The 24323-nt window shown below is 38.7% G+C and overlaps 1 protein-coding gene across 6 annotated transcripts in view; it reads left to right on the forward strand.

Annotated features, from left to right (window-relative positions):
• The window catches only part of LOC119793402 (dnaJ homolog subfamily C member 13-like), a 50575-nt gene that overhangs the window by 15445 nt on the left and 10807 nt on the right, over window positions 1-24323 (forward strand). For 3 of the 6 annotated variants that reach the window (XM_038300584.1, XM_038300580.1, XM_038300581.1), the window contains 41 exons: window positions 463-612; window positions 826-867; window positions 1723-1923; window positions 2052-2258; window positions 4046-4141; window positions 4355-4446; window positions 4608-4774; window positions 5280-5359; window positions 5453-5622; window positions 5718-5750; window positions 6387-6486; window positions 8131-8238; window positions 8365-8520; window positions 8617-8673; window positions 8759-8880; window positions 8975-9050; window positions 9162-9257; window positions 10080-10220; window positions 10989-11006; window positions 15821-15903; window positions 16112-16265; window positions 16424-16527; window positions 16617-16776; window positions 16854-16916; window positions 17002-17103; window positions 17611-17715; window positions 17800-18002; window positions 18117-18201; window positions 18291-18445; window positions 18950-18995; window positions 19079-19233; window positions 19312-19513; window positions 19593-19708; window positions 20637-20715; window positions 20791-20926; window positions 21008-21192; window positions 21294-21368; window positions 22841-22960; window positions 23476-23871; window positions 23953-24066; window positions 24148-24264. In XM_038300584.1, the coding sequence (XP_038156512.1) occupies window positions 463-612; window positions 826-867; window positions 1723-1923; window positions 2052-2258; window positions 4046-4141; window positions 4355-4446; window positions 4608-4774; window positions 5280-5359; window positions 5453-5622; window positions 5718-5750; window positions 6387-6486; window positions 8131-8238; window positions 8365-8520; window positions 8617-8673; window positions 8759-8880; window positions 8975-9050; window positions 9162-9257; window positions 10080-10220; window positions 10989-11006; window positions 15821-15903; window positions 16112-16265; window positions 16424-16527; window positions 16617-16776; window positions 16854-16916; window positions 17002-17103; window positions 17611-17715; window positions 17800-18002; window positions 18117-18201; window positions 18291-18445; window positions 18950-18995; window positions 19079-19233; window positions 19312-19513; window positions 19593-19708; window positions 20637-20715; window positions 20791-20926; window positions 21008-21192; window positions 21294-21368; window positions 22841-22960; window positions 23476-23871; window positions 23953-24066; window positions 24148-24264 (5067 nt within the window). The remainder of the gene's footprint in view (window positions 1-462; window positions 613-825; window positions 868-1722; window positions 1924-2051; window positions 2259-4045; window positions 4142-4354; window positions 4447-4607; window positions 4775-5279; window positions 5360-5452; window positions 5623-5717; window positions 5751-6386; window positions 6487-8130; window positions 8239-8364; window positions 8521-8616; window positions 8674-8758; window positions 8881-8974; window positions 9051-9161; window positions 9258-10079; window positions 10221-10988; window positions 11007-15820; window positions 15904-16111; window positions 16266-16423; window positions 16528-16616; window positions 16777-16853; window positions 16917-17001; window positions 17104-17610; window positions 17716-17799; window positions 18003-18116; window positions 18202-18290; window positions 18446-18949; window positions 18996-19078; window positions 19234-19311; window positions 19514-19592; window positions 19709-20636; window positions 20716-20790; window positions 20927-21007; window positions 21193-21293; window positions 21369-22840; window positions 22961-23475; window positions 23872-23952; window positions 24067-24147; window positions 24265-24323) is intronic. The other 3 variants (XM_038300582.1, XM_038300583.1, XM_038300585.1) reach the window with 3 other exon arrangements.

The raw sequence follows: 24323 nt of genomic DNA on the forward strand, positions 1-24323 counted from the left end.
TGTGAGATGGGCACGCATGGAGTCACATATTAACAGCGATTGTGAGGGGTGGAAAAAAAAAACACCTGGTCTCCTTACATTCAGCCACTCTTTCATCATCTCCTCAATGAGGTGGCCTCAAAAGTCGCAGTTACAACACACATAGGGCGCACCGCACCATAGGGCGCACCGCACATTTTGAGGGAAAAAAAAGACGTTTAAGTGCGCCTTATAGTCGTGAAAATACGGTAGTTAAATATCTAGTGCTTGGTTGCATTTTTATTTCTTATTCCGAAAGTCTAGGAAACCGTATCTCTATATCAGTAGGTCAAGAGATTTGTACCTTCAGCTCTAAAGTCCCCTGAAAATTCTTATTAGTTTGTTCCCTATTTATATTTTACTAGTTTGTCTTAATTTGGAAGGGTAGCTGTTTTACTCAGTGATGTGTTGATTTATGCACTGCTTGCTTTTTCCATTATTTAGTGGCCTTATGGGGACATCTGTGGCATCGGCCCGGTCGGAAAAGGTCAAGGAACAGAATTCAGCCTCACATTCCGCAAAGGCAGCGGCAAGAAGTCAGAAACGCTCAAGTTCTCAACGGAGCACCGAACGGAGCTACTGACAGAAGCCCTGGTTAGGAGAAACATATTTTGTCATCAGTATTCATATTGGGGAAATTGGTTTTAAAACAATATTATAAATTAATAGATGATTTGCTTTTACCTTATCAACTAAAGGAACGAATGTTTCCTCATAGAAAAAGTTGCTAGTTTTTTAAAACCTGTTTATTAGACTTTGGCTTGATTATCCCTTATGAGTGTTTAATTTTTGTTTTTTTAATTGCAGAGATTCAGAACTGAGTTCTCAGAAGGCAAGATAACTGGTAGGGTAAGTAATGATATTTAACTAAGAAGTCAAACTCACTACCCCTGTCTTGGTGTTAAGCAGAAAAACATATTTATGTTTAAAATCAGATTTAACCAAATCACTAAAATGATCTGCTGCTAGAAGATCATAATGTGGTGAAGTTTACAATTCATGAGGCAAAGCAGCATCAGATATAGAGCGGGGACTATATAGTGGACTATAGTGGTCATTTAACTTACCGTTTAGACAGATGATCACTACTTTTCGCTCCCCGCTCAAGGTGCATTGTGGGAAATTTCGAGTCCACTACTTTTTCATCCACTAGATGTTTGGACAGTCATTTAAAATGACATAACCACTATATAGTGCACTACATAGTGGTTAGGGTGGACATTCGGTCAGTCATTGTGTCATTTTAGCACGTAAATGGAGGAAGAAAAAGCAATATTAATTTAGAGAACCAGCCACAATTTTAGTAGCTTAACTAAGGTATCGATAAAACTGATATAAAAAATAACTGGTAGCGGCGTCAGCCTTAAAAAACACCTGTATTGGTCAATCCCTAGCTAAAGCGATTGTCAAATATTGTGGATTCTATTAGAGATTCTATTAGTGAAGCTAAATTTACTTTGTCAGATTCCCAGACAGAAGGCTGGGAAACCAGAAAGGTGAAACATATTGCTGGAAAAACGGTTCAATAAGTTGGTAAATCCGATATGAATCTTTGACCTTTATGGACCGTAATTTTCTGTGTTTAGATTAAAGCTGTAATAATAAGAAATGTGGGTCAAAGAATCCTGACCTGATGTATTTTTCTGCCACAGTAGTAACTTTCTCAGTACCAGTTTCATGATCTGTGTCCCTAATGCTTCACAGCGTTACAACTGTAACAAGCAACACTGGAGCGATGTACGGAAGCCCGTGTGTTTAGAGGTGACTCCTGGAGGCATCGACCAGATCGACCCTCAGACGAACCGGGTGGTGTGTTCCTACGACTACAGAAACATAGAGGGCTTTGTGGAGGTTTCTGACTACCAGGGAGGATTTTGCATCGTTTATGGTGGCTTCAGCAGACTAGTACGTATCAGGAAACTGTAAATGAGTGTTAAGTTATGTGCTAAGCTATCAGGTTTTATCTTTTTTTTTTTTTTTTTCAGAAATTAGGATCCTATTAGTTTTTAAGCCATCTCTTATTTTTTTCCCAGCATCTTTTTGCCTCTGAACATCGAGATGAAATCATCCGAAGTGCCATCGAACATGCCGGAAACTACATCGGCATCATGCTACGCCTGAGGAAGGAGGCTCTGACCTATGAGGGTTTTGTGACGGACAGGTTGGGGAAGTACAGCTCAGACGAGAGCATCACCTCTCTCGCTGAGTTCGTGGTGCAGAAGATCACTACACGGCACCCGGTAGGAAATGTGCACAATCCATCTGACCTCCTGTCAGTTCTCTTCTGTAAAAAAATTAACCGGTTAGTTTGCTTGGAGTCTTTTTTTTCTAAAGCAAGAAAGTTTTATTGAATTTTATTGAATGTAAACAACATAAATGGAGGGTTTTTTTTTTTTTTTAGAATGATCAATGGGATTTAAAATTCAGAGATGTAAGGACTGCTGTAATGTGGCCTGGTGTTGATGTCGACAGTGGAGCAGCATTTTATGAGCTCTGGCTGCCAAACCTGCAATGACATCACTCCAACCTACTGAACGAATACCATGCACCACATTTTTCTGTCCTGTTTTGACTCAGGACGCTGCTTGATGAGGCTAAAATCCTTTCTTCTAGTGAGGTTTAAACATAAATGATTAATTTCTTCATCTGAATAAGCTATCATTTTGGAAACACTAACTGTTGCAGACTGCACTCATGTGGTCTCAGAGAAATTAACTTGTTTCATCAGAATATGTATGGTAAGATATGTTGTAATTCTCAATAATCTCAGCTATGCTGAGCATGTAATGAATTAAGTGGCCACTGACCAGAGAAAGAATCATGGAGGAACCTACATTTGGCCTTAGTTTGCTCCGATTTCTAATTGACATATTAGGAAAAGGTTGTCCTGCAAAACCAAATAAGATTTGAACCAATTTATTCCATAATCAGACAGTTCTGCTGTTTTTTCCAGACTATTTGTTAGTTTATGATTAATAATGTCCACCAGTAACAGCAAAGCAGAAGTATCTAAAAACAGGAAGCAGCTGATGGATTGTGGCCACATGTAAAGATCATAGATGTACAACACTTTTCAGCTTAAAGTAAAAGACAAATGTGCTTATGTTTCAAAAAAGCACTTCTCAGAAACAAACAGGTCAGTTTAAATGTATCTTTAATGTTCTTCTAATGTAAAGTTTTTTTAATCCACCATTTAATGAATGAAAATTATGATTATATTTCCCTTTACTATCATGGTGAATATCACCTTGCCCACTTTGTACTCGGCTCTTATTCTATTCAGGTACCACTTGCTCATTTAGACCCAAAGGAAGGTTCATTTTACCACATGCTAATTACTCTCCTGCCTGATTTTAAAAGTGGGTCTAACAGTCAGTAGAAACAGTTTAGAACCAATTAGATCATTAATGTGATGAAAAAAACATCTTTTTTCTATATTTAAGAAAAGTGCTTACAGTTAGTTGTTAAAATTTTTGGCTAAACGGCTCCTTTGGGACATAATGACATTAAAAAAAAAATTCCCCTTACAGCCACAATGTTTACTCCCATGGTTTGAGAAACGCTCTGTTGCCTTATGGGCCCATCTTCTGTGCACTTTAATTGTTCTGGATTGTTTTAGACCAGAGAGTAATTAGCCTTACCAGACTGACTTTCGCCTGATAGGCCAGGCTGAATAATCTCCTCACAAAGTGAATGAGCTTATTATGCAAATATATGAAAAAATTTACTTTGCAGAGATTTAGAGGTGTTATGTTGTTATACTTTTCAGTGTTTTGTACCTGTCATATACAGATTTCTAATCCTGAAGATGGGATGTTTGAGTTTTTATTTGATTTCTATTGTTTAACAGCTTCATAAACATTCATTATTTCCTGTTATACTTGCTTTTTTTCCTTAAATAATTTCACCTCTGTCTTATTTTGAATAGGGTTGTTTTGATTTTGCACCAGGATTTATTTGGTTTAGTATTTGTTGTAACTTCAGCTTCTTCTGACCTTTATTACCGGTGCTTTGCTGTTCCTTCCAGGAGCCCGTCAAGCGTATCCTTGCCCTCACAGAAACATGTCTGGTGGAGCGAGATCCTGCTTCATACAACATAGTCACCATCAAACCATTTGGAGAGGTGAGCTTTAACACAAATGATGAAATCATAAAAAACAGACATTCCTGAACATTGTTGTTTACTTTTACTACTAAAGATAACATCTAAATGTTGGATTAGATCTTCTTCATTTTGATAAGCTGCATGATCCAAGTAAATAAAACAGAATCTGTGATGTTCAAGAAAAGCTTTACCCTCCAACTCTAAGTTGCTGATGGACTCATGTTTCCTCAGGTATTTGCACTCATCTGTGACGTAGACAACCCTCAGGTGTTTACAGTGGAATTCATCCGAGGCCAGATTAGGAAGTACACCTCCACTGAAAGGTCTGCAAACAAAAAATCTTTTTCTGTTTGCAGTAGAGTTACAACCTTGAGTGTTTTGCATAGATTGATTTTGTCTCACTGCCGTCAATCTGCTTTACTTCCTGTCATGTAAGCTACCATTCCTTCATTTATCTGGACTTATGTTTGGATCGTTTGTGCAGGGACTCCCTCCTAGCCAGCCTCTTAGACGGAGTCCGAGCATCGGGCAATAGAGATGTATGTGTCAAGATGGCCCCCACGCAGAGAGGTCAGAGGTGGGGTTTGCTGAGCATGCCGGTGGATGAGGAGGTGGAGAGTTTGCATCTTAGATTCCTGGCAGCGCCTCCTAGTGAGTTAAGACATTTTTTCTGTAAAACGTGTGCATTACTGTGCAAAACTGTTATGTTTTTTGTGCCTTTAGGAGAAAAAAACATGAAAAAACTGAACTTTAAGACAGTATAAAGTCAGATTTATATATTTTTTCATGAACCTGTGTAAAAAGTTAAAGTTAAGTGCTGCTAAACCCTCACATTTCTTTATAAAATAGTATATGTCAAGAGTATTTTTTCCTTCTCTTTGAGGTTTAGCTCATGAAATGTTTTGAATATTGATTACTTTCAAAATGTAAACCTCTGCATGTGAATAGAATAGAAAATCCCTTTATTGTCCCACAATGGGGAAATTCTGGTGTTTACAGCAGCAAAAAGATTATAGAAAAAAAAAATCTCTCACAAGATGTAAACAAAACGGATTTGATTTAAAAAAAAAAAAAAAAAGCAACAACTTTTAATTTATAAAGCGTATCTAGTCTTTTACGGCTTTTTAACATTTTGAAACCTTTCTGCTTTTCTCAGGTGGAAACTTTGCAGATGCTGTGTTCAGGTTTAATGCCAATATATCCTACAGTGGAGTGCTCCATGCAGTTACCCAGGACGTGAGTGCGATCAGTTTTTATGACTCCAGCTTGAAATCAGACTGAATCTGCCTTGTCTGTTTTTTTATTTTTATGTATTAATTTTTGCTGTAGGGTCTTTTTTCTGAGAACAAAGAGAAGCTCATCAACAACGCCATCTTGGCCCTCCTAGCCCAGGAGACCGAACTGCCAGCTATGAATTCTGAGCTGGAAAGCCATTTCCAGGCCATCCGACGCTTGGTGGCCTCCAAGGCCGGCTTCCAGGCCTTCACCCAGCTGCCTAAGTAAGAGTGCAGCACAAATGTCCTCTTTTTGCTTTTTTTTATTAAAACCTGTCTGTGCTGAGCTGCTGGTAACAAGCATGCTCTGTTATTCCAAGGTCTGGTCAAGGGTCTGGACTCACAGATGCAACGTAAATATCAATCCATGCATCTCAGTCTGCCCTTTTGTCTGTCTTTATGTTTACACACCTTCCACCGTCTCTTTCGCCATCATCCGTCGTTCTTTCTTCCGAAAACTTTAGGCAAACAAGTCAGACATGAGCTCTCCGTCAGCCTAACAATGTGTCTTAATACGTCTTTGTTAACCGTCGTCAGTGTTTTCTTTTTTTCTTTCTTCGATGCCTTCATCTTAATTTTTTAATTACATCAACAATTATTTGCTTACATCCATTCTGTTTTCAGCTCGTTCTGTTTTTTAAATATATTTTAGTGTCTGTGTTTTTCTCGGGTCACTGAGATGTATGAGAGGAAGCATTTTTTTCTTGTAGCTTGTGAGGCTGATGAGCCAGAATTGGCATCCCTGAAAGATTCATTGCTACGGTAGCTTGCTGTTTCCCACCAGAGTCATAAAAAAAAATTATTTAGAATATTTGGATTTTATTCTGTAAGCAAAGGAAACAACAAGTCACCGAAGAAGCAATGAATTATTTGTGTATCCAACCCCTGACCTGCGTTTATATTTGTTAAACGAAACTGTTAAATTTAGTGAAGCAAGGTAATTTTTTTTTGTGCTGATTTAAATCTTTGACTGTGTTTGTGTGTCTCAGGTTCAGGGAAAAGCTGGGAGTAAAAACGGTCAAAGCTTTAAAAAGGAACAACAACGGTGTGACTCATGCTGCTATAGACATGCTTTGTGCTCTTATGTGTGTAAGTATCGTCTTGCTTCTATAAATTGTATTTACAGCAGATACCAAGTTTACTGAAATCTAACTTTATTTGATTACTTTATACACAACATTTGTCTGTTGAGAAAATTAGCTCTGCATCTTTGAACTTTTTAATTGTAGTTTCCTTGTGGTGTCAATTTGTTACAGAGAACCTTCAAAACTGGAAAAAACTATTTAACTCTTTATCTTCTTAGCTGAGCTAGAAGAAAATAGGTGCTTAAAATTGGCTGTTCTTACAGTCATGGAAAAGTAACTGGAACTGAAACCGCCAAGGCTGCGCGAGAACCCGGGCTTATCTTTCAAAAACCACGCATGAAGCTGGATGGTAAAGGGGATATGATCTTTTATGTTACCCTGAGCTGCAGCAAAGACATATTGTTGTCAACAAGTCTCCTTAGCAGCCGTCAAACTGCCTACACGCCCGCCGGTTGTTTTTTGGGCATGTTGTACCTTCTGAATGTGCAGAGTTTGATAAGTCGTGTGAAAACTCAAATTGGAAGGAAGAGAGATTTGGTAACAAACACTAGGGGAGGGGAGGGAAGGGGGGGGGTGAAAGAAGGCATGAATTTGTGGAGAAATGATTACTGTTAGAAGATTTGTAAAGTGTGGGTTGGTCTCTACTGCCTGGGAACCCTTTTAGAGTTAGGGTTCATTCACTTCCTTGTTTGCTTTAAACTGACCTCGGTCCCAAACCTTTGGTGCAGGTATGAGTCGACACAAGTAACCCAAGATCAGACCACACAACCCGACAAGAACTCACCTTTTAACGAGATTTCAGTCCATTTCAAAACTGGTTCTGCTACAGTTTAGTGTCACTATGAACCTGTCTCAATCTGACCTAAGAAATAAACACATTTGGATTTAAGCCACCGTAGCAGCGCCAGTAGTGATAGTGAATGTAGTGATGTTAATTCCTGATCTTGCTCTGCAAAGGTGCCAACAGCATGTTGTGGGTCAGAGCATCTTTTGGTAACAGCACACATTTGCCATCTCTGTTCTCAAATTTGAAGGTTATAAAACCTGCATTGAATTTACGACTTCTATGATAGTTTTCCTCTATTGTCTGGTCTCTGCTTTGTTCCTCCCTAGTTCTTCTATCCAATGGGAGCATCAACCATTTGTATATAGTCCATTTGCACAAACTAGATTGTGGAAGCAAGCTGTACCAAACGAAGACAAACAAAAAAGTTTGTTTTTGATATTGACTAACAGCATACCAAAAGACTGTGTTGGATTGAGTACATAATGACAGAACTGGTTTCCTTTGCTAGCAAGCAATGCATTGTTTTAGCCTCTTTTAACAGGATCATTGTCCAGATCATAGAGCCAGATCACTCAGAACTGGTTCACCAGAGACAGAATTGACTTTCTTTGAGCATTTCAATCCTCAGACCTAACTTCTATTAAAACGTTGTAGGTTGAACTGAAGAGATAGACATTTGAAAGAGAACCCAGGATAGTCTAGAAATAAAAGGAGAAAATATCCGTCTCTGTATGCTTCTGCTCTGCTGTTCTATTGATAAAGGACTGTTTAAAGTAATCGCTTTACTAGGATCTCTATTTCTTAATTTGTGATTGTGATTTAGTTTACTGTTGTTAAGATGATCTCATTGTTTCTCTGTAGCCCATGCATGACGACTATGACCTGAGACAGGAGCAGCAGAACAAGGCATCTCTCCTTTCCTCCAAGAAGTTTCTGGAAAATCTTCTTGAAAAATTTATCACCAATGTGGTAATTATCATTTTAGTCATCAGGAGGTTTCCTGAAGCTTAAACTCAGGCATGGTTAAAAAGTGCCGCTTGGGTGTTTGGTTCTGGGTTTTCTTTCTAAAGTTTTTCACCTCTTTTATTTTTCCAGGACCATGGAACTGGAGCTTTGGTCATCAGCTCCTTATTGGACTTCTTAACGTTTGCCCTTTGCGCCCCCTACAGTGAAACCACTGAAGGGCAGCAGTTTGATATGCTGCTGGAGATGGTTGCCTCCAATGGACGAACATTATTCAAACTATTTCAGGTAGCAAAGCCAAGGCTTAAAATAATGAATGTTCTTTGTTATTACATATATCTGTTGCTGTTGAATTGATTTGAATCTCCCTATTCATATCATCAGCATCCCTCTATGGCAATTGTCAAAGGAGCAGGTCTAGTTATGAAAGCTATTATTGAGGTAAGTGTTTTTTTGTTTAGTGCACTTATATTCTCACATTTTGGTCATTTTTAAACCAGATATTGATCTAAATGTTTAAATTTAGGAAGGAGACAAGGAAATTGCCACCAAGATGCAAGAGCTGGCTTTGAGTGAAGGGGCTCTGCCGAGACATCTGCACACGTCTCTGTTCACAGTCAGCATGGACCAGCGGATGCTCACAAACAGGTCCACTTTAAATAAACATTTTTATGCATTTAAATTAGCTTTTTTTTATTACTTTTTTCATTGATACTCATAAATATTTTTTCCATTGTTTCAGGCAGCTTAGTCGCCACCTTGTTGGACTGTGGACAGCAGAAAACCCTGTGGCTATGAACCTCCTCAAGAGAATCCTGGTCTGCTTCTGAACACTTAATGCTAAATGTTGACAAGGGATTATGTCTAGTTGTTGTGGTTCTTTTTTTTTTTTTTTGTCGTCTTACATTTATTCACACTTGTGCTTCCAGCCCACTGGCCTGCTGGCTTACTTGGACAGTCCTGACCCAGTTCCAGAGAAAGACGTGGACAGAATGCACATTCGGGACAATCTCAAAATCGCTTCGGTATTTGCTTTTCATTTGTATTAATATCATTTTTACCATATTTATGCTTTTCTTGTGTAGAACTGGTGGCTCTTGACAGTTGTACTCATATCAGTGTCTCAAATGAAAATATAAAGAAAAATAAGCCAACGGTAACTGAAAATAAAGCCAAAAGTTTGAAGGACAAACCTTAAGCTTAAATGTATAATATTGTTATTGAATTTTTTTTTTTTTTTTAATTTAGCTTTGATTTCTGATCTCCTTTGTAATAACTTCGGTTATTACAAAAATCGTTTCTGCACTCCTTAAAGAAGTCTTTATAGAAGAAACAGGTTTTGGAGGTAGTAAGAATCAGTCTGCTGGAACTTGATCCTTCCACCAATCTTTTTGACTTTAGTTGTGCAGAGAGCCTTTAGTAAAAGTGAAATTTGCTCACTTCTACCTTACATGATTTCCATTAGAATGTATGGGTTTTTTTCACAACAGTCTTCTGTTGAGATATTCTATTAAGAACTCTTCCAGACGAAGCTGGGTTCAGGTATTTATTGCAAGCCTCTTAGGTAAATTGGCTCTCATCCAGACAAACAGGCTGTACTGCTCTGCTGTAAGAGCAGCTAAGCTTAAAGTTGCTCCCGGGATCTCCATCATGACACCCCATCTGTATAAACAGGTCCAGATGGTTTAGATGGTTTCAGTTTTACACTCAAACTATTCTGTCTGGATACCTTACCTATTATTTTGCTTGTTTAAAAAAACAAAATATTTTTCTTATACCTTTTTAATGTATTTTAAAATGAATAGACAGTTATTTGCGGTTTATTATTTTTGTCTTCCTTGCTGTAGGATCAGCTTAATCGCTCCAAGGTGCCCGAATGGCAAAGGATTGCAGGTAAAGCAGCCAAAGAGGTGGAGAAGTTTGCCAAGGAGAAAGCTGACCTGGTACTGATGCACTGGAGAGATAAAATGGGCATCGCCCAGAAGGAGGTGAATATTTATTTTCTATTAATTATTGCGCAGTTTTAACTTTTGCTTTTTAGACAAATCACTGCTACTAAAGCTGGTCTGTGGCTGCTAAGATGTTCCTGCTGCTGATGTGAAACGCTGCTGCAGAATGCAGAGGCAAACTCGCTTGTTTTGCATGAAACCAGTGTCTGCTCTGGTGCTGCCTGACGCTGGAATTACAGAGTATCTCAATGTGAAAGTTATCTTTCATGTAATATATGTGCTGTCTGTTGGAGGCATTATTATGAGGTTAAGTTTAAAATTTAAAAATTAGCTTTGCTCTGTGGTGCTATAATATGTGTGTTTGCAGGAAATGAGTGAATGGGTGGGTCTCTTTGAAACGGGGTTATTAAACCCTGGTTCACTTTTCCTGTTAATCTTTGCCTCTTAAATCAGTTCTTCTTTCAAATTTTTTTTCCCCAACAATCTGACTTCTCGCTCCTGCCTGAATTTTCTTTTGCTCCCAATTGTAATTCAGCACAAAAAGTTTGAATCTACTTGCTTTTTTCAGTGTTCCTCAATTGCATGCATCCATATCTTCAATTTTTAAGTGTGTTTTGTCATGATAAAAAAATTCTCCACCTTCTGAATATTAAAAATCTAGCACATCAATCTGTTTAATATTCACCAAGTAGTGACCTATGACCCTTGTTGTGATTGATCTGTTTGATCTGAAGAACAATAACCTCTCTGTCTCTATCCCTCCCTCCCCCTTGTCACGTCTGGTTTCTGTGCTGTCAAACAATGCAGCAGGACAGAAACAACTTGGTAAGTAGGACTAACCAATGGATTTCATGTGTCCCTTTTCGTCTCTTTTTCCTAAACAAAATACTTTCCATCTTTCTTGTCACATTTTGGTCCTTTTCTTCCTTTTTGTTCTGCCAGTCACCAGTTAGTATCCAAACAAAGGAAACGAACTAGAAGAAAATAAATACCGTAAAGCAGACGGTGTTGTACTTCTGTTAACACTGACTGAATATGTTGGTTGTAACTTGCAAAAACTCTGGATTGTTGGGGCATAAATGAAAAGTATAGAAATCATCCAGTCTGTAAGAGGACAGTGCTTCTGTCTGAACAGGTCAGGCACAGAGAAGCCTGTGAATCTCCCCTGCAGAACTTTTTCATTCCTGGAGCTTCATCAGTTTTGTTTAATGTTTTTCCTTTAATATGGTTTGGAAAAGACTTTTGGTCTATATAAAAAAAAACTGGGGAAGCAGTGAACCAAAAATATTTTTTATTTCTTTCTGCTTTTAGCATTTAGAGGCACAATAAGCTGTGTTAGAGGAGTTAATGGGCTATCATGAACAAACAGAAAGTATTAAATGCTTCCAAATATGTAGGATGTTTTTCTATTAGGGCTGAAATAATTTAGTTGAATGTTGCAAAATGACTTATTTAAAATAATTTAATTAAATGTCTGAATTGTAGAGTTTTCAGTGTCTTTTTGTTTTGGGTTCATAATAGAAGACACTTTACTTAAGGGGTTGGATAATTTTTTATGCACATATTTTTTAAAAATGTGAACAAAGTTCAATGTTTCCTTTACAAACATCAGTCTCTTCAGACTGATGAATGTTGTTTTGATGTTGAAAACTACAGAAAGTTGTAGTTTCTTCAAAACTTGACCATCTTAAATTATGTCTTTTTAAAGAAACACTAAATGTAGTACATGCATCTAGAATTACTTAATGTATATAATTACTGTACATTTACCACCCAGGTAAATTATATTTTTTCATGTTTTATGGCTTTTCTCCCCCTTTTTAATGACGCACATTCTTACCGTATTTTCACGACCATAAGGCGCACCGTACTAAAAGGCGCACTCTCAGTTATGCGTCCCATTTCTGTATTTAACACACACATAAGGCGCACCGGACTATAGGGCGCGTTTTTTATATACAGGTACATGTCCTCTACTACCTTTAAATACCTCTACTGCGTATTTAAAAATACAGCGGGGGCAAAACTGAGTATGACTGTGCTTTATTCATGTATTTATTACAAAGTATTAATCAAACCTGGGTGCTGGCCGTGAGACAGACACATCGCAGATGACAGTGCGCTGTGATCACTCTTAAATTAACTTAAAATCCTGAAACCTGCCGACGGAATTTGTTCGCTTTTATTACCGGTATCCTGGTGCCTGCAGTTTAAATTATTTAGATGAAAAACACCTGCCAGCAGCCGCCGGTGAACCTGGAGGCTGCTGATGAAAGGATTTCTGCTGTCGGTGCACCGCTGGTATGTGGGGGTCTGAGCGCCTCTGACAGAAATAGATAATCTGGATGAACTGACTGCAATTATGAAGTTTTCAGGTGGACTTTCTCACTTAAAAACATATTAAAACTACTTTATTCCCACTGATCACAGCAAATATAGCTGCAAGATTTAGATTATTTAGATGAAAAAACACCTGCCAGCCACCGCGCTGAAGAGGAGGAGACCCGGCCCAGAGGCTGCTGTTGAATTAAGTTTTCAGGTAGAAAAATAGAGCGGGAGCAAAACTGAGTATGTTTGTGCTTATTACAAAGTATTAATCAAACCCATCAAAGTCATCATCCTCTGTTTCTGAATTAAACAGCTGCGCTAAATCAGACATGCCAGTTTCCCCTTCTTCGCTGTCAGAGTCACTTTCCGTGCAGCGCAGCTCCTCAGAAATAATGCCGGCTTTTGCGAAAGCTTGAACAACAGAGCCAGCAGACACATTAGTCCAAGCATCTACAATCCATCCGCAAACGGTGGCGTAACTGGCCCGGCGCTGCCTTCCCATTATCCTGAAACTGTGGTCTCCGTCTGTCATCCATCGCTCCCACGCCGCTCGCAGCCTTACTTTGAACGGCCGCTTCACACCGATGTCGAGCGGTTGAAGTTCCTTTGTCAGACCCCCGAGATAACGGCGAGCACAGCGTTTATTTTTTTTCACCATGTTTTTCACATCAGCTGTGAGATGGGCAAGCATGGAGTCACATATTAAAAGCGACGGTGATGCGTGGAAAAAAAACACCTGGTCTCCTCACATAGCCTACACCTCCCTCAGCCACTCTTTCATCATCTCCTCATCCATCCAGCCCTTTCATTTGCTTTAAAATCATATGTCATCAGAGCGATGTGTCTGTCTCGCTGTCAGCTCCCAGATCAGCTTCTCTGATTCAATGATGCGGCGCTTCCAGCAGCAAAACTTCAATTTTTTCCATCTCGAGCAGCAGCAGCGCGTTGGCGGTGCGCTCCCGACTCGCTCAAAACGCGCTGCGTCTATACGCTCGTCAACCGTTGACTTTGCATGTAAACTCGCTGCTTCTGCTGCACCTGCTGCGTCAGGTTCACAGCGAGCACAGCATTAATTTGTTTCACCATGTTTTTCACATCAGCTGTGAGATGGGCACGCATGGAGTCAGATTAACAGCGATGGTGATGAGTGGAAAAAAAAACACCTGGTCTCCTTACATTCAGCCACTCTTTTATCATCTCCTCAATGAGGTGGTCTCAAAAGTCGCAGTTACAACACACATAGGGCGCACCGCACCATAGGGCGCACCGCACATTTTGAGGGGAAAAAAAGACGTTTATGTGCGCCTTATAGTCGTGAAAATACGGTACATGTTTTGAGTTTGTTTCCCCCTCATTTGTTTTGCTTTCATTTTATCTTACCTAACTATCATTCTCATTCAAGTGCTCATCACTTCACCCCTTTGCAACTTTTGTTTGTTGGTTTTTTTGGGCATCTATTATTTTTGTAATCCCTTTTTTTATTGAGAAGGATGAAACCACAGTCAGTTTACACAAAATGAGTTATACTTTTGGTTTAACATTAATAAAAAATTGTATTTAAACAAAACTAAAACCAAAGCGTGATTAAGACATAAAAACAAATTATGTATATTTATTTGAAACATTGTAGCTTCAACAAGGGGCTGTAGGATCTCTTTACATATTCTTAAACAGCAAGTTTCTAGTGTTTTTTTTTTTTTTTTTTTCCAATATCAGAAGATCAAGGCAGAGCTTCAATAAGGTTAGGAAAGAATAATGGTTCTATATAATTTTGAAAGAGGAGTGAAAATCCTAATTAATTTATCCAAAATATTCTAACATTTTCCCCTCTGGGTTCTTAAAGAAAATGTCAACTTTTCCAATTCAAATCTAACTAAAACAATGCTAAAGCAGTCCTCTGGGCATCTATTATCCAAATGTTTGAAATGCAAAAAGCAGCCGTCTGCCACATGGCATTTCAGATGCATGAATTACAACAATCAGCGCAGAGAAACCAATCATTATAATGTCTGTCATCTTCTCGTCTCTTGTGTACATTTTATAACGCTGGATAAAGAAACCACTTTTTATCTCTTTCAAGTCTAATTGCTTTCCAATATTTTGACTGCAGCTAAAGTGATAAACATTGATCTATGAAACATACTTCAGTCCCCAGATTTTTGTAGTATATATGTTTGCATTCTTCAAAATTGTTGTTAATATTATTACTTTTTAAATTTAATATCAGATTTTCCAATTAGGTTTTATCTATATTCATTAAGTATTATTCTTTTTTTATCCCTTAGTGTGGGTCTATTACTTTCTAGTTAAATCTTTTTAGAAATTCAAATTTCGCTGTTTTTATGTTGCCGAGTAAATTTTTTCATATTCTGTAAAGTGATCAATTTGCATATATATTAAAAATAATAAAATTTTTGACAATTTCTTTAATTGCTGAAATGAAATTAAAGAAATAATGTTCATTATTAACACCTTTAGGCTCAGAAAATACTGTGGTGTAGTGCTTAAAGTCCTGAACTTGTCTGTAGGACATCCCAGGGTCGATTCCTGGTTCAGAAAAGAAAGTCAATGGCATAAAAGCTGAAAGTCTGCATGCAGATATTAATGGCTTTAAGCAGCAACCCCTGAATAAAGAAGCAGCTGAAGGACTGTTCTATCACCCAAAGGCAGGAATGAGAAAACAAAATCCATTTTTTGTTTTTACTTTCTCACTGGTTAAATAGTAAAACTGGCATTTTATACATGAACTGAAAAAAATAAAGAAAAAAACAATAGTTATGGCTGTTGATCATATATTAGTATTCATACTGCATATGATAAAATCCCATGTGTCATAAATATATTCAAAGACTAAGACTGGGTTATCTAACAAGTTATATTAACTGGTTAGTTAGTGGGGCTATCTGCTCAGGTAATCGGCGTACAGCTGCCTAACAAACATACAGTTTGAAGTTTAAACTCCATCAATGTTAATAGATTTTCGTTTACCATTCATAATCTAACCCAACAGCTGAGAACTTTTAAGTGTAGCGATGTTTTGGCCAAGTAAATAGCAGTGTGCAGCAACAGCAGGTTGATTAAATAAAAAATATTTTTTTTACAGGAAAACACTTAAATAGACGGCATAACATAGTTATATATCAGAGAACGGGCAAATTGACCCTAAAATGTTCAATTTTTGTTCTCTTTTTCTAAAACTTGTCATACCATCTTCAGTTTTTGTTTAAAAAAGTGGGAGATCTATTGCTGCACACAGTGGTTTATTACTAGAACCTAAAACAAGCTTTACGTTTTATTTTTTTTGTTTTCAGAATCCAAACCAAAAGCCTGTCATCCTGAGAAAGAGAAGACAGAGAATTAAGATTGAAGCAAACTGGGAGCTTTTTTACTACAGGTAGCTCATTTTTATTACTAATAACCCAAACTTGATGTGTGTGTGGTATGTCCTGCTTTTCTCAGATTTTTACAGCAGGCATATATATTCTGTGGGGGAACTGCATTTGTCCATGCTTTCCTAAGGTTTTTTTGTTTTAAATTATTCATTAGTAGATTTGCTAATGCATGAATTAAGTTACCCCAATATTTTCTACCAATTTCTAAAGATTCCAGCTCGACCATGCACGCTCCAACCTCATCTGGAACCTTAAAACTAGGGAGGAGCTACGGGACGCTCTGGAGGGGGAGATGCGTGCGTTCGGTGTGGACCGCGAGCTCGGCAACGCCACGGTCATTTCCTGGAATCACCAGGAATTTGAGGTCTGGCCTGACTACCAGCAATGCACTTCATTTTAGTTTTTTGCCTAGGAATCTCTAGAAATTACCATGTGATGGAAAATCTTTACAGGTCTAGTTCAAAACACACATGCAGTGTGAAGTGTTGCTGTGTCTTGATACTACTTCTTTTTCTTTTGCAGGTGAAATATGAGTGCCTTTCAGATGAGATAAAAATAGGGGATTATTATTTGCGTCTGCTTCTGGAAGAGGATGAAAACGAAGAATCGAGTGCCATCAAGAGATCGTACGACCACTATTATCTTTGCCGTCCACATTCTTGTTTAACAGCAGCTCCTTGAACCATGATCCACATTTATGCTTCCTTTTTGCTAGATACGAGTTTTTCAATGAGCTTTACCATCGCTTTCTGCTCACACCCAAAGTTATGATGAAGTGCCTCTGCCTGCAGGCACTTGCAATTGTGTATGGCAAGTGCTACGAGGAGATTGGTCCTTTCACTGACACAAAATACATCGTTGGCATGTTGGACCGGGTATGTGCAGCCTAGCAGTACCGATATTATTTTTGTGTAGCATCAGTGGATCTTGAAATTGTTTTTTTTTCTCTTAGTGTACAGACAAGCTGGAGAGAGACAGACTGATCTTTTTTCTCAACAAACTCATTCTAAATAAGGTAATCTGGAAGAGCAAGGCATAAAACAAATTTACACAACAGTCTTATCTTACATTTTTTCATTCTTTTCCTTTTTTTTGTATAGAAAAATGTGAAAGACGTGATGGATTCAAATGGAGTTCGTATCTTAGTGGACTTTCTCACATTGGCCCATCTGCACACCAGCCGAGCTACTGTTCCTCTTCAGGTAAAAAACCTGTCAGGATTATAAACAAGTTAGATTGTTATATTACTCATATATATACATTTATTTTATTTTTTCGAATTTTGATAATATTCTTTAATATAAAACCCAGTTAAAACCAAGTACTCATGTGAACAAAAATACAGGAAACAAAGAAAATGCTGCAGTAAACTAAATGTAAAACCTGTGATTTTGATTTTAGTGGCAGCTTTATATCTGCTTTGGTCAAAGTGTTGTTCAGTTCAACATTTTTTTGCTTAATCATCCTTGCAGATATTCTAATAATCATCAGATAGCTATTTTTAATTAGCCTCTTTATTAGGATTGCTTTGTGTCTGTTACTGTTAGTGGCAGACACAACAAAGAGGTACATTACTCAAATGTGAGATCAATAAAGTTTTATTATTATTATTAGTACTTGATACCATTAACATCCCCTGACTTATTGGGAGCCTCATCTATAAAACCTAAGATTTATCATTTAAAGACATTTCTTCTATATTCCCACAGAGTAATGTTATTGAAGCATCTCCAGACATGAAGAGGGAGGGGGAGAAAGAGTGGTACTTTGGTAATGCAGACAAAGAAAGAAGAGGACCTTTTAGTTTTGAAGAGGTAAGCTGCTGTTGCTCCTTTCCAACAGTTCTTTCCTCATTCAGGTTTCTAATTCATGGCGTCTCATCTGCATGTCTTCTTCAGATGCAAGAGTTTTGGAATACGGGTGTCCTGACAGCAAAGACGCGCTGCTGGGCTCAAGGGATGGATGGTTGGCGCCCCCTACAGGCCATCCCTCAGCTGAAGTGGTGCATCCTGGCCACAGGGCAGCCAGTGATGAACGAGTCGGACCTGGCTACATTGATTCTCAACATGCTCATAACCATGTGCTCGTACTATCCCAGCAGGTACAGACTTCTTCTTTTCTGTTTTTTTTTTTCTTAAGCTTCTTGGATTTCTAGTTTGGAGAAAAAAAAATATATAATATATAACTCTGGCAATGCATTTGGTTTTGTATGCAGAGACCAAGATAACGCCATCATCCGACCTTTACCTAAAATCAAGAGGATGATTAGCGACAACGCCTGTCTCCCACACATTGTACAGGTAAGTCTAAAGTTCAGCTCTTGCAGATAGATCACACCCCAGCAGAGTTTTATTTGACCGTTTCTCATGTCTGTCCTCATCTCTTTCAGTTGCTGCTGACCTTCGACCCCATTCTGGTGGAAAAAGTTGCCAATCTTTTGTATCTGGTGATGCAGGACAACCCTAATCTGCAGCGCCTCTATTTAACAGGGGTGTTCTTCTTTATCATGATGTACACAGGCTCCAACGTGCTTCCTGTAGCAAGGTAATAATACTTCACAACGGTTACTTTTAGAGCCATACAGCAGTATTTTTTCTTTTTTTAGCCTGTATGAATACTTGTAGTTTAAAAATGAAAGTGTCTGTATAAGTGGTGTTCTTGCAAAGAAACTATTAAAATTTTGTACATTGTTTTATGTTTGTTTAAAAAGTCTATAACAGCTCTGAATATAGAGGGCTTATAGAGTATGGATAAATATTTAGATTTCCCAAAGGTGGCATCAATCCATTCTTTTTATCATCACATTAACTTTTGACACAGTTTTAACGTTATGAAATATTTTCAATGCATTCTTTATACGTTGTTATATTCCAAGGAATCAAACGTTGCATTTTAATGTTTATCCTATTGGATTGAGTCTCTTTGCAAGAGATTCTTGCCTCTGAATCAAATAATAGATGCTATATTTTAATTGAAATGTTTTAAATCCTTTGGTGTGAAGGGTACATGAAGTAAAGTTTGTCAAATATTCGTTTTTTTTCTCTTTAGGTTCCTGAAGTACACTCACCTTAAGCAAGCTTTCAAATCAGAGGAGGTGATTTAAGCGTCTTTATCTTGAATAAAACAAACCGGATGAAAATAGATGAATAAACATTGATCTTTTTGGTGTTTGTGCAGTCTAAGGGTCAGGACATTGTACAGCGCAGCGTTCTGGGGCCAGTTTTGCCAGAAGCCATGGTGTGTTATCTGGAGAACTACGAGGCTGAGCGCTTCTCTGAGATCTTCCTCGGGGAGTTCGACACACCTGAGGCCATTTGGAGCAGCGAGATGAGGTGAGACAGGATCTTTCTTATTCTTAATTCAGTTTCATCAGCTGATGTGAATTTGATACATCGGTTTGTTTTTTTCAGGCGCATGATGATTGAGAAGATAGCAGCCCATATAGCTGATTTCAGCCCCAGACTGCAGAGCAACACACGGGCTCTCTACCAGTACTGCCCCATTCCTGCCGTCAGCTTCCCTCAGCTGGACAATGAGCTCTTCTGCAACATTTACTACCTCAGGCATCTGTGTGACACCATTCGCTTCCCCAACTGGCCTATTCGAGATGCTGTGAGTGTTCTTTTACTTGTTGGTTTAAGGATCCTGTTTCTAAAAGTATTATTGCTGACTGCTGTGGCTGCTGGTGTAGGTGAAGCTTTTGAAAGACACTCTTGAAGCCTGGAAGAAGGAGGTGGAGAAGAAGCCTCCTTCCATGTCTGTGGATGACGCCTATGATGTGCTGAACCTCCCCAAAGGACAGGGCCAGTAAGTGGAGGAAATGTCCTGGTTTTGTTTTTTTAAATGGTTACAGATGAACTTTGGTTTATCTAAATTTATATTCAGGACATTTTTTAAATGTTTCCATCTTACAAACACAGTCTTCAATGTAGTTTATGGGGATTTTTTGATGCCAAGAACATGACCTGGTGAAAGATTGCAATCATGAAATTTTTCCTTTTAAAACCTTGTATAAATCCAAATCTAAAACATGTTCTGTAGATTTGTATTCAGCCTCATTGAGTCATTTATTTAAAAAATGGCTGTAAGAGTTTTGGATGATGTCAGCTTAGCACATCTAGAGACTGAAAGTTTGCCAGCTCTTCTCTGCAAAGTAGCTCAGACTCTGTCAGGGTGGATAGAGCCTCATTACTTCAGGGCGGTTCGTAACCTAAGTGATTGCCAGTTTAGAATGTAGAAATAAATAAATCAAGAATAACTCCTCAGTTATTAGGCCTTAAGGCTTCTTTATATGAAGAAAGATAACACATAACAGCATTTTATCTTCTTTAAAAAATATTGCAGTTGTTACTCTACAACCCTCACATTCCAGATGTCTGCTCTAAAAAAGACCTGGATTTCTACGGATATAAATCACACTAAATATATTATGAAGGCTCTTTGTTTCACATTTGTCTTCATTCTTGATATTCTATGGATATTCTAGACCTGTGCATTATTTTGTAAATTAACAACCTTTCCTAGCTTTTTTACGTTTTTGTCTTGTATGATAATTCTTTTCTAATCTCGCCCAGTATTTTGATGAAACAATTTCTTAAATCTTGGTTGTTTTGGATTCCCTTTCAGGGGTTTTTGACTATATGGTTCTTCGTATAAATGAATTCAACATTTTTCCAATTTTCATCTGTAGGTAATGTAGGTAACCATGTAACTGATGAAGCCTTTGTGCTTTCAGGCATGAGGAGAGTAAAATCAGGAAGGCCTACTTCAGACTGGCACAGAAGTACCATCCTGACAAAAACCCAGAAGGAAGGGTGAGTAATATCCTCATTATCCTGATGATGGTTTGTTTAGAATTAAAATAATTCTTGCTTGCCTCCATCTTCCAGGATATGTTTGAGAAAGTTAACAAAGCGTACGAGTTCCTTTGCACCAAGTCGGCCCGTATTGTGGACGGTCCCGACCCAGAAAATATCATCCTCATCCTCAAAGCTCAGAGCATCCTATTCAATCGGCATCAGCAAGGTTTGAACATGGATTTAATAGTCAACCTCTGAAGTATCGTAGTTTCTTCTGCTAATGCTACTGCTCTGCTTCCCCCTGCAGAACTAGAACCGTACAAGTATGCTGGTTATCCCATGCTCATCAAAACCATCAAAATGGAAACTGACGACGACCAGCTTTTCTCTAAGACGTCGCCTCTGCTTCCTGCTGCCGCCGAACTGGCCTTCCACACGGTGAACTGCTCGGCTCTTAACGCCGAGGAGCTCCGGCGGGAGAACGGGATCGAGGTATCCATCCTTTAACAAACCCCAACATGTCTCATCTTTAATTAAAATGTTTACATCTTCCTGGCGATTAATGAAAGTAATACAATCAACTCTTTGTTTAGATATTGCTGGAGGCTCTGTCTCGGTGTGTCGCCGTCTTAACAGCATCCAGTAAACCTGATGACATGGCTGTTCAGGTAACACCATTCATTCTAATGTAGCTTCCATTGATTGACCATCCATTATTATTAACTATCTATTTATTTTAGGTTGATTGATATTATTTATTTAATCAAACGTTAATCAATTTTCTTTATCTAAGACTCTTTTAGCTATAAACAGGCTTTTAGTTAGGAATAATTCATAGGGTGAACACCTTGGTGTATCACATCTTTAGGCTTTGCGTGGCGTACTGCGGTCCAGGTATCCTCCCCTGGAAAATTTTAAAATTTATACTCTGAAAAGCTATTTTCTGTATTTTCAGGTGGAATGCAGCTAATTTTTTGTCTTTGTTACAACACTACTTTTGTAGACATGAGGTCATTTTTAGGCACAATATTAGGTTTCATCAGAAAGTGTAATGCTGCATTCACACCTAACACGATTTGAGCAGCAAAAAAACGTCTGCTGCTTCATTTTATGCTTGTACACATTAAGGTCAGACCTGCCTAAAGAGCATCTTTGACATGTCCAGTAAAGTGTGTTCAGCTGCATTTGATGCATCTGCTGCTCCTGTGTTAAATGGCAGAGCAGCTTTGCTATTTTTCCTATGATAAGAGGGTAAAAAGTATTTTTAATGTATTTTATGTGAGAAAGTCCATTTCAAAACATCGTCTGTGCAGTCAGTTCATCAAGATTACGATACTGCCTTTAAATAATATTTCGCTGTTGAAGGCGCTCAGACGCCACATACTGGTGGTGCGCTGTCATACGGAATCCCCAGCAGCAGCTGCCTCAGGCCCAGTTTTCCCTCTGCTGTTTTTGGCGTCTGGAAGTAGATGTTAGTGTATTTCCAGTATGTGGTACACACCTCATTAGTAAAAGCAAACATATTTTGCCGGCAGGTTTCGACATTTCAAGTTAATCTAGGCGTTAATAAACTGCTTCAGAGGAGTGATCATTGCGATCTGTGTCAGCAGGACTCTGTCAGTCTCCCTGCCAGCTCCCAGATCGGCTCCTCTGATTGGTAGATGTGTTTTGTCGAGCAGAAAAAAATCAAATTTTCCAACTCCAGCGTCTGCTGCTTGTGAATTTTTTTTAATTTGAGGAAAGTTTCCAGGGGAAATTAGGCCGTACAATTAATTTTTCTTTCTTGTAAGGTACGTATTGCTAGCTAAAAGCCTGGCTATAAATCATCTACTGTATCTTCTTCATCATGATCATCATCATCCATCCCATTCAGTATCCCCCCCTCATAGTCTCACTACTGTAAGCATGTCTTCTATGAATCCATGCTATTTTTCATTGTAGTTTGTATTCATTTTCAGTGAAAGTGTAAAAAACTCTGGATTTCAACTGTTTAAGTTGATATCTTTGAACTCTGGTTTAATATTGCCGTCTTTCCAAGTGTAGAAATCACACATAAAACTGTGTAGGAGCCCTGATGCTCATATGTTTTTGTCAGATGTTTGCCTGTTTTGAGGTGTTTTCTTTATCTCCGGTTTTCCAGGTGTGCGGGCACATCTGCAAATGCTACAGTGTGGCAGCCCAGTTCGAGGAATGTAGGGAGAAGATCATCGAGCTGCCGAACATCATCCGGGACCTCTGTCATATTCTGTTCTATGGAAAGGTGCACATCCTGCATGGTTGTTGTTGTCCTGCTGCATGTTAACTCTATGGAGGGATAGAAATATATATATGTATATATCATATTATATATATATAAGCAATCACATGATAATATTTTTTATTTAGTGTTGAAGCATCTTAATTTAGATAGTTCTATCACATTTGACAAAATACTTTTTTTTATGATAAGTTAACACAGAATAAGTGCCTCATTACAACTTTATAACTATAAACTAACTATTTTTGCCTATAAATGTATCACTTTTTACAATTTAACACATTTTCTAAAGTTTGACATAATGTTTGAATAAATCCCTATCCCTATCAATCTATTGTATTTAAATAATCTGTTTTCACCATGGAAACATTTACTTTTACAGTCATTGTGCTGTGATATGTTTGAGGTTTTATTGTGCTGATTTGTGTTTGTAAACTGCTCATTAAAACATCATACCTGAGTGAAGATGACCGCTAACATGTGCCTAATCTTCTGCTGCGCCCCTCTTCTCCTTTCAGTGCCTCCCAAAGACAGCTGCCCTAGCAGTCCAGTGCGTTAGCTCCTTCGCTGTTGATTACTTCCTACAAACCCATTTGTATCACGCTGGTGTGCTTTGGCATCTTCTGGTCTATCTGTTCAACTATGACTACACTCTGGAGGAGAGTGGCGTGCAGGCTAACCAGGACACCAACCAGCAGGAGGTGGCTAACAGCTTGGCCAAACTCAGCTTGGTGGCCCTCAGCCGGCTGGGGGGCTACACTCAGACACCAAACACCCCCGATGCCAGCAATCCCATTGCACAGACCAACGGTGTGGAAGGCACCCCTCCGGAAAACCCCACCATCCGGAAGAGTTTAGCTTCGATGCTCACACCGTACATCTCAAGGAAGCTGGGAACAGGGTCTCCAGCTGAGGTCAGTTTAAAAGCCTTAGAAGGTATTTTAAATGTGATCAATTTTCAAAACTAAAAATAAGCGGCTGGTTTTGGTTTTTAGGTCCTGAAGCTGCTAAATAGTAACTCAGAGAATCCCTACCTGATCTGGAACAACGGGACTCGAGCCGAGCTGCTGGAGTTCCTGGAGGGTCAACAGGAGGGAAACATCAAGCGAGTAAGAATGAAGCCTCCTGATTGGTGACTTGATGAGGTGTAAAGTGCAGTGATTGACCACACCTCTGTGGTTCCTTCGCAGGGAGAACACGATAAAAGCTTTGGTGCAGATTTCTTGTTCAGTGATCACAACAAAGAACTGATCGTCGGGGAGATCTTTGTGCGGGTTTACAACGAGCAACCCACTTTCCCACTAGAGGTGAGCATTGTAGCCGAGCCAAGCCGCATTTGATAACTGAGAAATGCGCCTAACCTCCC

Source organism: Cyprinodon tularosa, unplaced genomic scaffold (assembly GCF_016077235.1).
Source record: "Cyprinodon tularosa strain WSP-4 unplaced genomic scaffold, ASM1607723v1 ctg451, whole genome shotgun sequence".
Lineage (NCBI taxonomy): Eukaryota > Metazoa > Chordata > Actinopteri > Cyprinodontiformes > Cyprinodontidae > Cyprinodon > Cyprinodon tularosa.